The sequence below is a fragment of the Pteropus medius genome, unplaced genomic scaffold (assembly GCF_902729225.1).
Source record: "Pteropus medius unplaced genomic scaffold, Ma_sr-lr_union100, whole genome shotgun sequence".
Taxonomy (NCBI): Eukaryota; Metazoa; Chordata; class Mammalia; order Chiroptera; family Pteropodidae; genus Pteropus; species Pteropus medius.
In genome coordinates, this window is record NW_024342473.1 from 9,834,402 (window position 1) to 9,848,395 (window position 13,994).

The 13,994-nt window shown below is 45.3% G+C and overlaps 1 protein-coding gene across 2 annotated transcripts in view; it reads right to left on the reverse strand.

Moving 5' to 3' along the window:
* PAQR5 (progestin and adipoQ receptor family member 5) overlaps nt 1-13,994 on the reverse strand; it is a 71,970-nt gene that overhangs the window by 16,276 nt on the left and 41,700 nt on the right. For both annotated transcript variants that reach the window (XM_039865189.1, XM_039865190.1), the window contains exons 3-4: nt 5,188-5,315; nt 2,906-3,111 (exon numbers count right to left, since the gene is read on the reverse strand). In XM_039865189.1, the coding sequence (XP_039721123.1) occupies nt 2,906-3,111; nt 5,188-5,315 (334 nt within the window). The remainder of the gene's footprint in view (nt 1-2,905; nt 3,112-5,187; nt 5,316-13,994) is intronic.

Here is a 13,994-nt window from a genome sequence, read left to right on the forward strand (position 1 = left end):
GCCAGGAACTGCAGTGGGAAGCAAAATGATCAGTCCCTCCAGGCAGACTGTAGACATCCAGGATGGATGGGCATCAGCAAAGGGGCCAACCTGGGAAGCCTCCTTAGAAGGTGGGGGATTCTGACAGGGGCCTGAGGACAGAGAGGGCTTTCCAGGGAACGGGGTGGGAGATGGCTTTAGGTGCCAGACTATGGAAAGTGAACCTCCTCTTTCAGGCAAAAGGGAGCAACTGGAAGGTTTCTGAATGGGGGATTAAGGTAACCAAAACCTAGTGAAAGTGCACAGGGTGGCCCAGAGGGAAGAACAGCTGGAAACCAGGGGGAAGCTGGAGCAAAGCCACTCTCCAAGGACTGAGGGTTCCCACAGGTCCGAAGGAGTGAGAGTGGGGAGGAGAGGTGGCTGTAGGCATGGCGCTGGGGGTTCTGGTGGAATCCACAGGCTGTCTCAAGCCTGAGGCCTTCCATCCCTGTTTACTGGACACCCCGTGTCAGGCACTGGGCTATGGGCAGGAAAGCCAAATGTGAAAGATATACCTCTGTACTCAGGGAGCTGTTCCCAGTGAGAAGCAGAGATGAAGGGGCCACTGACAAGGCTGGGGACCAGAGCTACATGGAGGTGGATGCAGGCCTGGGGGCCTGGAGGGAGCCACAGGAAGGGGCCCCTCAGGCTCTCAGGGCTCTGGCTCTGCCACTGACAAGCTGTGTGATCTGGGTTGCTGATCTTCACTGTGCTTCATTATTCTCACCTATAGTGTGGGTATAATACTGGTCCCTACCTCAGGGGACTGCTCCCAGGGTAACGAGCTCATCACGGTAATGGTTCCCCGCCCCCCGATGCTTTCGAAATGCCAGGAGCTGCCCAACATGCTTCACTTACAAAACACATTTGATCTTCATAACATTCTTATGAGGAAGATATGCCAGTTTTGTGGGTAAGAGCATCAAAGTTTGATGAGGTTAACAACCTTGCCCAAGAACATATAATATTTGTGGGGGGTGGCAGTCAGGCCACCAAGCACCACGTTATGCCACCCCTTGGTGATGTATGTCAGGAGCTGAGCTCAGAGTCTGCCTCGTAGTGATTACGCCAATGTGCTTGCTCTTGTCATACATAGTGAGTCTGTGCAGGTGACTGAGGGCTGTGCAAGCTCCTGGGCTAAGGAGTTTGGACTTTATCACAGGAAACTGGGAACCCTGAAAAGTTTTAAGTGGGAGGGGTGCCATGGTCAGAAGGTGTTGTAGAAACCTCCCTGGGACAGCTGGGTAAAGTGGGGATTGGAGGAGCAGAGAGGAGGCTGTTGCAACAGTGCAGGATGGAGACGTGAGGGTCTGAGCCAAGCCAGCCAGTGGGGCAAAGCCAATTTGAAAAATATGGAGGAGAGACTCAACTGAATGTGGTGATGAGAGAGCGTGGTGGGAGCGAGAGGGAGGGGAAACTGAGGGTTACCTACAGATTTCTGACTTGAGGGGCAGGGGACAGGACTGTCTCGGTCACAAGGCTTGATGTGGCATGGACCAGGTAAGGAGTTTAAACTAGAGATGAGGATTTGGAGCAGCTCCCCCGAGGTGTCAGGGGACAGTGTGGGCACAGACGAGATCACTCAAGGAGCTGGGCCATGTCAGAGCAGAGGCCCGGGGATGGGTTCTGAGCTCACTCACATATGGAGGAGAGCAGAGGAAGGGGAACCAGTAAAGGAGAAGGAGAAAGGGAAGGGAGTGAGACAACTGAGGTCAGAGAAAGAGGCGGGGGTTGGGGAGCACAGAGGGGCCCCCGCATCAAAGGCTGGCAAGGGAGTCCACATAGCTGCATGGAGAGTCAGGAGGAGGCCGGCGCCTTGGCAACCACAGTTTTGATGAACGGTGGGGACTGAGCAGAGCACTGGAGAGTGGAAGGTGAGGCAGTAAAGGACTGTGTGTGTGTGTGTGTGTGTGTGTGTGTGTGCGCGCGCGCGCGTGCGCACGCGTATGCGTTTATGCAAGTATGTATGTGCGGTATGTGTGTATGTTTGTATGTGTAACTTGAGAAGGAACAGAGAAGAGGAAACGGGATGGAGATGGGCTCCTCACAGACCCCATCTTGGGCAAGGGCAGATGATGCCTTTGCTTCTACACCTAGAGCAGGATCAGGAAGAAGTAGCTAAAACTGGGATATGAGGGGACAGATGGATGTCCACGAGTGGGGGAGAGAAGACAGGAGGAGGAGTGGGCATCATAGTTAAAGGACAACACAAGGAAGGTGGAGAGTCAGCACCCAACCTCACCCGCTTGGGGTTCGCCATCCTGCTCCTGTGGCACTTCGAGCAAATCGCTAACTCCTTTAAGCCTCTGGACAAATGGGATTTGTGACCACCCCCCTTCACTGCCAGGCACCACAGAGACCAGCACTAATGTGTGCAGTTGGCTCACCCTGGCCTGTCAAAGTAGATGGTTAGTTTCAGAGAACTTGTGAGCTGATTGTTAAACATGGCCATCATTAAAAATTAAATGGCATAAACTTACAATTAAATGAGGCACATTAACAAAAGTAATAACTATTCAATTAGCATATCTACTGCATCAATACAGAGGACCTACTGTAATGGTGCACTATGGTGTCCCTCGCCCGTCTGTGTTTGGTGATGTCATGCTGGTGGCTTGAAGTCACCCATAGCGGGAGTATTTACATCACACAAATCAGCAAACACCACAGATCAGGCGTTTGTCCCCAGACAACCATTGTTAAGTATTGCCAGCGTTCCTGTGGACAAATTGCTTACAAAACACTCATTGGGAACCTGAACAGGGGCACTGCATCCCCACAACTCTTCTGCAAGCCCATCAAAGCCTGATGGTGACCCTAGCTCCCCAGGGAAGGGGCAGGTGGCTCAGTCCCAGGGGAGGGAAGTTGAGAGCAGGGCCTCACATACCCAGGCTGAAGAGGTTGACAGCGCCATAGTCCAGGAAGTAGCAGATGTGCCGGGCGTTCTTGGACATGGAGCTGAAGGTATGCGCACAGCTGGATGCAAGGGGGTACACGCAGCTGGTGCTCATGTACACCAGCAGAGGCCAGGAGTAGCTGTCATTCTGGACGTCTGTCACGTACAGTGTGGTAACGAACCTCCACGTGAAGAACCTGGAACACAGCATGGCCCATGCAATCCTGGTGGCTGGAGGCTCCTCTTATCCTCTCCACCTCATTATCTTCTGCCTCCCATTCCCCTGGGATGGCCCATCCCTGCATTTTCTCACTTCGGTGAAATGCCATGAGCAAGGGTGGGTGAGTGGGGTCTGTTTTTAGTTGGAAATAGGCAGGAGGGGCAAGAAGAGAGCCTTGTCTAGTCCAATCCCTTTCCCCTGCTTGTGGTGACAGATCCCTCTTACATCTTGCCCAACTGATTCTCTAGCCTCAACTTGCACACTTCCAGGGATGGGGAGCTCACTACAAGGTAGCTCTGAGTATTGGAAAGTTCTTCACTGAGCTGTCATCTGTCTCCCTGGAATCTATCTTCATTAGATCAGCCCTAGTTCTCCCTGATGGGACACAGAAAACGAGCCCATCCAATATTTTAAAGCAGTCTTCATAACCCATCCCCACCTCTTTGCATTCGACCATCCCTCATAGGATCCAAATTTGGCCTGGTCACCAGCCCTGTCATTTGTCTATGTCCCCCTTACAGGAAGGCTCCTCACATAGAAGCAATCCCTCAGCTAAGATCTTGAAAGTCTAGAAGACGGCAGGACATTTTTCTCCCTTCTCGTCTACACTAGTCCTCCCCTAACATCGCAATCACTTTTCTGAGTGGCCAAGGCCCACGCTGAGTCTCAGCCAAGCCTGGGTCTCTGGGCTCCATCTCTCCATAGAGATATCGCATGCCTCTGCATCAGTTCTGCCCGTATCCTCAGCCTATAACCCATGCAAGGCAGTCCTGCCTCCAGAGCTGCCCTCTTTTACAAACTGATAGAGAGCTGGCTCCCTTCCCTCAAACTCTCCTAGGGAAGGAGACTACAAAACTTTTCATGCAGGAGCCCAAGGAGTATCGCCAAATCCTCTGGCTGTACTTGTGATCTCTTTCCTCCTGTCCTAGCAGAAATAAAGCTTAAGCTTTTTTCTGTTTCTCAAAATACATCCTTTGATCATCTCGAGATTATTCCTTGCTCTCATTTCCTTAGGGCATCTTACTCCTGGCTTTCCTAAGCCCTCCTGATACTCTGTGTTGCCAGTCGGCAGGCCGGGGGCATCTTTACAGATTGCCCTAGTCCATCCACCACGAGCCTAAATGCTCTCTCCTCCCCAGGGAGGTTTCCAGCACCTTCCCCTGAGCTGTGGCCCTGGGTCTGTCTCTGACTTCTGATGGAGCACGCTGCTTCCATCGGGCCCATCTCCACCTGCGCCCAGTCTTGGTGCCTCTTGGCTTCTTGACATGATCGGGAGGGGAGTCCGGAGACCAGCCTCTGCCAGAACTTACCGTGCAATGTAAGCAAGCCCTGGGCCACATCTTTGACTATCAATGGTGATCTAAGTGGGACAGTGGCCAGCATGACCTTTGAGGTCCCACCAGCTCCGATATCCTATGGTTCGACCTCTGACCATGTCATGCACAGGCATGAGGTGTATGAAGCTGCTGTTTGGCCCCCCTTTCTCAGCAAGGTCCCTCTTCACTTTCCTGGCAACTCCAGGTACTTGCGCACACACACTCACCCCAGAGTTTTGCTCTTAGATGCTCCATTAAACTGCTAACCTGACCAAGTGCCTATAGCTGCTGTGGTTCCAGAATGATTACAGAGCAGCCACACCTCAGTGCCCAATGCCTTTTCCAATGTCTTACCCCATAATCCTCACAACAACCCTGCGGGAGGTGCTGACTATCCTCCTGCTTTGCAGATGGGAAAATGGGACTTGCTTAAGCTCATAACATTTTAACCTGTGCTTCTAGAAGACCCAGAAAGCCTCTAAGACTAAAGGGGATAAGATCAAATCAGACCCTGCAGCAGGGAAGCAGAGAAGACTGGGGAGCCACGAGGAGCCCCACGAGTCCTATCACAATCCAAGCCCTAAAACTCACCTCAGCTCTAGCCCACACACCACAGGGAGACCCCAAACCCCAGCATGGCATCTCAGCCTTCCCCACCCCAGCTATGTTTTAAAGAAGCCCCAGTTCCCAGGGGTCATGAATGACACAGCTGGCCAATGGGGCTGGCTGGAAGGTACCAGAAAGGCAGCAAGTGAGTCCAGATGTTGAGGGTCTCATTGGTCATTTGGAAAAGGCTGAGGATACAGGCAGTGGCAGAGCTCTGTGGATGTCGGTAGCCAAAGAGGATGCCCTGTTCATGGAACACCTGTAGGGAGAGAAATAGGGACACGGAGGTGAGACGACATGCTACATCTCTGGTAGCATATTTTTTCTCCCAGGCTGTGCACTTGAACACTTGAGCCTGGAACATTTGACCCCAAGTCCTTGACCTGTGTCAAACTGCTCCCCTCTCTTCCTCCCCCTGTAGCTTCTAAAATCCCATGTCCTTCAAGAAGCCTGCAGCCAGCTGGAGGAGAGAATTCAAGGCCCTGGCTCCCTTCGAAGATCCAGCTTGTTTTCCATTCTCAGACACACTTACTCCTGTCATGAATATTGCCTAAGAATCTGGTCTGGCACCCTCTGCCTGGGGCCTACAGCCTTGTCCTTGGATGGTTTCGCGGCTGGTTGACATATATGCTGTCTGTCCGAGCAAACATGCCCCAGATGTCAGGGGTTGGCGGTAAGATCTCTGCAGGAGATCCCTCCAGCGTCAGGATATATTTACCAAGGCGCTTCATAAAGGCCTTTTGATGATGAAGACTATGATGGCATCAGCCTGGGCTGAGGTAGAGAAGAAGGCTGGCCACAGCAGGCCCGCATGAGCCACCTCTACCCCATGCAGTCCACTTGGCAAGTCTCTCAGTAACCAACTGCATGACAGACTTGGACTGCTCAGGTAAAATACAGTCTATCAAACTGCCTGGACAACTGCATTACCTCCATTAAAAATGATCTTTGTGAGAAACACGGCAAGAGGGAAAAAAGGTGAGGGCATAATATTAAGAGAAAAAAGCAGAATGTAGATTGTATTCCAGCCATGATTATAAGAATTATAAGAAGTTTCAGTACATATGGTAGGACAGAGGCTGGGAAGAAATAGAAAAGTGGAGGGTTTCATTTGTTGAGGTAGCAGGATTTGCAGGAGACTTTTTTTCCAACTTCATGGTGATTTAGATCAAGGTTTCTCCATCTTGACACTATGGACATTTTTGGCCAGATAATTCTTTGTTGTGAGGGGCTGTCCTAAGTATTCTTAAGCATTATCCATGCCTCTCCCTAATAGATGCCAGTGGCACACACTGTACCCCCTCCCAAGTTGTGACAACCAAAAATGTCTTCAGATATTGCCAATGTCCCCTGGAACTAAAATGTCCCCTCTTAAGAACCACCGATTTAGATGAATGTGTTATAAATTTTGAAAAGTAAATTTAAAATGAGTAGATTAACTGAGGCAAATAAAATACCGGTAATCATAATACAAATCAGGCCGCAATAAATTTTCCACCTTTCTCTTTGATTTTCTAGGGCTGTGGAAGGAAGGGAAGGCTGGGAGAATTCTACTTAGATATCCATCTCTCATTTAGGTTACCGACTTCTTAGTTTAAAGGAGGACCCTTATTCAAAGATACACAGTAAAGAACATAACGTGAATTATCTCTTGAGGTTCCCAGTAAAGAGTTCGCATGGAATTGTGGAGAAAGTAAGGGGTTCTCAGAGTAACGAGTTAAATGTGGGCCACTGAGGTGCCATGTGACCTCGAGCTGCGTCACACCTCTCAGGGCCTCAGCCTCAGTGTCCTCACCTATGAAACGGAAGGCATTAGCTAGCTGGTCAGTACATTCCCTTCTTAGTTCAATTCTAGGTTAAACTGGTCAACTGGGGAAGGAAGATAATGAAGTTGGTTTATGGTCCAGTGAAAAAATACTATTTGAATTAGCTTTGGGTCTTAACTAATTAAAGTGATTTGTTCCAGTTTTAGATTCATCGTTCAATTCCGCTGACATGCCGGTTTACAGTGGACAGGCTTCTCTAATGGGCAGCAGGAATCTTGGCTTGCAGCTGCCTGCCTCACCACGGCTGCCGGCAAGGAGGCAAATGGGCCGATGGCCTTTAGCTGTTGATCCACATGAGGAGGATGGCTCGGCTTGGCTTGCACTTGTTAGGCCCTCCAGCAGAAATTATGAGTCTTTCATTCTACCTCTTAATGTTTCTTTCTTCCTTCTTTTTTCCTTAAATTTTTTTTTTTTATTAAAGCATTGGCCGCTTGTTAAAACGCAGACTCAGGAAAGGAGCAATTGTTACTATTCACTCCTTCCTATGAATGAGTTTAGCAAATCACAGGAGAGCTCACGACAAGGCTCCTGCAGAGCACGGGAAGGAAGCAGGGTGGGGCTGCAGGACAGCTAGGACACAGTGCACCACAGGTGGGCAGTGTGATGGACAGGAGCCAGAGGGGGAGACCACCTACCCTTTGCCCAGGATGAGTCAGGGTGTGACTACTGCCCTTCTCTCTTTGGGCCTCGCATTTTGAGAGGCCAGAGACAATGCTGACACAGTCAAAAGCCAGAGGAGAGCAGAGTTGCTGGGAAATCCACAAAGTGGACACCCTGACCTCACTTAAGAATCTAGCCTAGACCAGGAGAGGATACCTTACGACCAAAGCCAGGTCTGGGCCCAGTTTGAAAGAACCTGCCTCCCTCTGAGCTGCTCTCCTGACCCCAGACATGGGTGAAAAGCCACCAGGAACCATGACATAGGGGCAGGATTTAAAGCAGCCCCTCCACCAAAAAAGGACAGATGAATAAAGAATGGATGAAAGACTGGGAGTCCCTCTGTCCCAGAATACCCCTAATAGCCCCTCTGTCCCAGAATAGTGATATTCTGACCCATCCCTCCCCTCTCAAACTTGAACCTCGATTTATTTAGGCCACGTTGACCCATCTGCCCGCTTTAGCCTTAGCAAAGTGCTTTGCATAGAGTAGATCTCAACGGAGTTCGTACTACATAAATCTAAACAAATGAAACATTTGAAAACAATTTTGTATTCACACTCAGTTTGACCCCAAAAGGCAAATTGCAATCATTGCCTTAATGCTCTGTAGTTGGGCCTCATTTCTAAGCACCCCAAGGTTAGCAGGAGCCGGCTTATTTGCAGAGCAGAATTGATTTGTAGGACTCTGCCTTGTATCCCTGGTTGCAGGCTGGGCAATTTAGAGTGAAATGAAATCAAATTGTGCACAGCCTATTATTTAGAAGTGAGAAACCCCAGGCACTAGGGTGGAAGGGCACCTCAGCAGGTTTTCTTTTTAGTGCCTGCCATGGGCTTGGCTTCCACGAAAGACCCTGTGCACCTGCCAGCTGATGCCTGAAATTCCCCCGCAACCATTTTTTAAACCCTTGGTTTTTCTAGCTATTAAGCTGCAAATCACCTAGGGAAAATAATCACGGATTCTGGCAGGTGGCAAATAAGTAGATTTTGAAAGTAGGCAAAGGGGAGAGGCAGAGTGAGATCAGGAGGCTGCAGGCACCCTCAGTGTGGAAATCTGCATTTCCTGTCTAAATTTCATGGGCATCCTCACAACCTTGTGAGGGAAAGCCTTCTACTGCCCCCATTTCACAGAAAAGGAAACTAAGACCCAAGGAGGTTAAGGCACATATCCAAGGTCCCAGAAATACTGGGAGCAAAGCTAAAACCTAAACGCAAATATTAGACTTCATTTCCCCAGCCTCTTACACTTATCATTGCTGCCACTCAGAAAGGCTCTCATCTTCTGAGATGCTTTCCATCTCTTGGCCTGAAGGGTGATTTTGGACTGTCACATACTTCTCTGAGCCTCAGTTTCGTTTTCTTTAAAGTGGTGTTACAGGCTGACCTCTGTCCCTCACACACTTTATATGTTGACATCCTAACCCCCAGTACTTCAGAATGTAACAATTTTTGGAGACAGGGTCTTTAAAGTGGTGATTAAGTTAACATGAAGCTACTACGGTGGATCCTAATCCAATGTGGTGTCGCTCAGAAGAGGGAATTTGAACACACAGGAGGACACCAGGAGTGTGCATACACAGAGGGATAACAACATGAAGAAACAGCAAGAACACAGCCGCCTGCAAGCCAAGGAAGTGGCTTCAGAGAATCAACCTTGTCGGCACCTTGACCTAGGACTTTCAGCCTCTAGAATGTGAGAAAATATCTGTTGTTAAAGCCAACCAGTCTGTGGTACTCTGTTACGGCAGCCCAAGCTGACGAACACACAAGTGGTGAGGTTGGGTGACAAAGTCTCCAAGCCAGTGCCTCTCAAACTTTCTTCTACAGGTGCCTACAGATCACCTGGGGGTCTTACTGCAATTGGGTGGGACTGGGGTGAGTGTCTGCATTTCCATTTTTTTTTTTTTCCAGAAATGTGTACAAAAAGTTAGTTCCTATTTTCATGGTTTTTAGCTAGAGTCTGCGTGCTGATGCTTCAGCTGCCTCTGGCTTTACAGGCCAGGCTCCCGCCTCAGCAACATGTTGTCATCTTCCTGCCTAGAATCCAGTTCATCACAGAAGTGGAGGTTCCCTTTAGGTAAGAGGGAGAAGATGAACCCAAAGGCATGCACAGGAAAAGCCAGGGCAGGGGATAGAGCCCAGTGAAGAGCTTAGTGAAGTGTGAGCAGAAGGCATGGTTAGGGAATGGGGAGGGAAGTAGGCAGGGCATGAACTGAGGCATCAGTTTTAACCTGTCATTTAGTGAGTGCCTGCAGTGTATCCTGCCCTGGGTTGGACACCAAGCCAGTGCCTCATGCAGGAGAGGATACTTAGATTCTCAATTATTAACATCGCTTGCACACAATCCACAGGCAATTACTAGAACTGTAAATATATTGAATTCAGAGCCAACCATTGTCGGTATTAAGCAATTACAGGTTAATGCTAATTTAGAACATTGGTGTGATGTTTTTTAAAAAATAACTGTTTGAAACATTATAGATATCTAACCAATGTACTGTATACTTGAAACGAATTTAAATAAATAAATTTATTAAAAAACAAAACAAACAAACAAAAACAACTGTCTGATATTCAGTCAAGTATAAGGATGCTTTTTGTACAGGCAACACAATATTTATAGAAGATGATGGTAAATTTCTTCTGGCCAAAAAAAAGGATGGATAAAAAGTAATGAAACAAACTGTCACTATCTAGGATGGAGGATCCAAAAGATATTTGGAATTTAATGAATAATAAAGTGAAAAAGACACATAAAATGTCTTTAAAAAGTAAATATTACTCATTTCAGGTAGGGGTACCAAGGTGAAAAGTCCCACTGAATGACTAGCACCATATAGAGTGCTGACCTACAGAAGAAGTGAGGAAGTCAAAATAACAGAGCATTCCACAGGTTTTAGATTTGTTGTAAAAATTCAGTCTTTGATTTAAGAACTAGGAAAATGATTTTCAATTGGGGGCATTGATTTGAAAATCTGTCGTGGGCAAGTTCGTGGTTACACATAGCGGTCCCCAACCTTTTTGGCACCAGGGACCAGTGTTCCTATGAGAATCTAATGCCTGGTGATCTGAGGTGGAGCTGAGGCAGTGATGCTAGCGCTAGGGAGGGGCTGCAAATACAGATAAAGCTTCGTTCACTGGTCTGCTGCTCCACTCCTGCTGTGCGGTCCGGTTCCTAACAGGCCATGGACAGGTTTCGGTCTGTGGCCTGAGGGTTGGGGACCCCTGGGTTATAGTATAACATGATTAGAAAGTCTGTGGTAGGTGGAATAATGGCCCTCAAAGATGTCGATGCCCTAATCACCAGAACCCGTGACTATGTTACATTATAGAGCACAGGGGAAATAGGGTCATAGGAATTAAAGTTGCTAATCAACTAACCTTAAAATAAGGAGATCGTCCGGATTTTCCAGGTGGACCCAGTTAATCACAAGGGTCCTTAAAAGTAGAAGAGGGAGGCAGAAGAGACAGAGGAAGATGTAACTATAGAAGAATGATCAAGAGATGCAACACTGCTGGCTTTCAAGATGGGGGAAGGGGCCAGGAGCCAAGGAATGTAGGCGGTCTCTGAAAGCCAGAAAAGGCAAAGAAACAGATTCTCCCCAAGAGTCTCCATGACCTTGATCTTAGCCTAGCGAGATCTATGCCAGACTTGTACAGAACTGTAAGATAATAAACTTGTCTTCTTTTTCTAAATCAAGTTTGTGGAATTTTTTTATGGCAACAATAGAAAACTAATACAAGGTCAGAATTTGACCAAAAATCTAAAAGCAATCTTAGAGATGGAAATGGCAGTATTTGATTTCAATTTCTTACTAGGAGAATTGATGACTTCCTTCCGGAACAATTCAAAGGTTATGTAGGACAGTCTCTGAATCTTCTCCAGTATGGGACATCTCATTGAAACGCATAACAAATTTGACTATTAACTACTCTTATTCACACAACGAGAATGCCAAATAAATGCCATTAAACACTAGATTTAATTTGGACAAGATATAACATGACTGGCAGAAATCAGTGAAATGGAGGATCCTTCAATACAGAGCAAATCCCATCTTTGTTGGAAAATGACATTAAAAGTGAATCTGAGCTTTCCACAGATGTTTGCTATGGGATGTTGTTGGCAAAAGTCTATGAAAAAAATCTAGGTTTGGCTATTTCACTTTTAAAGGGATTAAAAATACATATTTATTACTTTAACTGCATACAAGATTTTTCTAAACCAAAGGAGCCACATGTAAAATATACAACAAAATTATATTTGGATAAAATAAAATTCAAAAAAAAGAAATAAAAATGTCTATGGACTATGAAAGAAAAGATTCACATACAAATAATCCTGAAATTAATTTCTATATAGATTATTTTGCTGGACATTGTAGATTGAGGTATAATTTTAAGTGAGCAAAATACTGCTATTTTCAGTTTTATTTATAATATCTTTTTTCTTGAAAAAAATAAAATCAGTACTGTATGGATTTAGATAATTTAAGAGAGTGAAAACAGCTATATATAAGATGGTGATCCACATGAAATTAAAATATTTAATTTTCTTCTAAATTATAATTATTATGCGACTTCATTACACTGTTTGAACTTGATGTGTAAAATTTATAGTCCAATTCTGATTCTAAATATGGCTTTAAGAATATTTTTTGATAATTCCCCTTGCCTTGCCTCAGCAGAACTGAGAAGAAATTCAGCAAATATTCCTCACAAATTAAATTAATTTAAAAAAAACTAAGATTTAATGACTCAAGAATGGTGGTATATATAATTTGGCATCACTGTTAATAGAACATAAATTACTTGATAATGTTCATTATGATAATATAGCTCATAATTTTGCTGAAATGAAGGCAAGAAAAATAAACTTTATGGAATAAACATCCAGACATGTGCAATAATAATTAAATTTAGTTGTCCTTGATATTTTGCTGGCTCTAGCTATATAAAAATCAGAGCTTTACATGCTGTTTTTTGTTATTATGAAGGGATATTGTCAATGTAGAACAGAACCATTTAATATAACTGTTTGCTAGCTTCACTTGTAACTTTTACATATTTAGATATATGGTCTGTGGTTTCTCTTTGTTCTCCTGATTCAGACCCAGCACATATTAGGCGCAGACCCTGTTTCATTTGATCATCATGAGAGTACTGAAAGCTAGGACTGTCAAGTCTATTTTACGGATGAGGAAACTGAAACTCAGTAAGATGACCTTTTCAAGGCCATAGTTAATAGCAGGACTAAGATCCCTAGTCTGCAATCCCTAGTCTGTTGGATTGCAAAGCCCATGGTTGCTTCACTGCATCCAGCCTAGTAGAACTAGGGATTGTACAAACATTTTATGGAAACGCTAAGTGTTAATAGAAATTTCCAGAAAGAATAGATCACTGGACCCAGAGTGATGAAGAAAAGACTTAGAAGAATGGCTGGGGGACTTCTGCTTCTGGCAAAAAGATGGTTGACTAGATGTCCTAAAGAATCCTTCTGCCTAAACCAATTAAAATGTTGGACAAAGTCTGCATCACATGCTAGATAAATGTATCTGCAAGATAGCACAAAATCAAAGAAGTCAAAAAGCTTCCTAACAAAGAGACATCAGGAACCCTGTGAGGTAAACTGCTTTCACCATCAGAGTTTCTGCTGCCAGACTTTTTAAGTAAGAGATGAAACCCAAGGCCCATCAAAGGCAAGGAATCTAATAGGATACCTCACCAACAAGGTTAGGGCTCCGAAGATACGCGAATGTGAAATAAATCCCACTAGGCACGAGGAGGCAATAAAGTTATCTCTCTGAAAAAAATCTCTCCCAAGAATTCAGAACCAACAGCTAGCTCATTTTCATAGATGTTTATGATCCAAATCCACACTACCTATGTGGTCCAAGAAATCTTGACTGGAAAAAGAAAGTAGTTACAAACAGAGGTCAAAGTCTTGTAGCTCCCTCAGGTAAGTAACAAAAGCAAATTCATATTCTTTCTGAAGGATTTCTACTTTGGTACAAGCATGCATACACCTGGAAACAAAACACCATGAATGAGAAACAGCAAAAAACAGTGGATAGCAGAAAGAGAGCTCAAAGAACAGTTATTGAAATATAAAATAACTTGCTCAATATGTTTTTTAAAAAGCTTAAAAATATAAACAAGAAATAGATTTGAAAAGAATGTAATATAACTTTTAGAAATTAAAATAATTGAAATAAAAAGTAATTGAAAGAATAAATAGCAAACTAGACCTAGCTGAAGAGAAAATTAATTAACAAAAAAGATCCCACAAAAGTATCCAGAATGTAGTCCAGAGAGATTAAGAGATAGAAAATATGAAAACAGTAAGTAAGAGACATGAATAATATTTCCCCAGAAGGAGAAAACACAATGGTCTTCTTGTAAGAAGCTCTTCTTTGAAGAGGTAACTAACGAAGTTCTAGAATTTTTGAAAGTCAT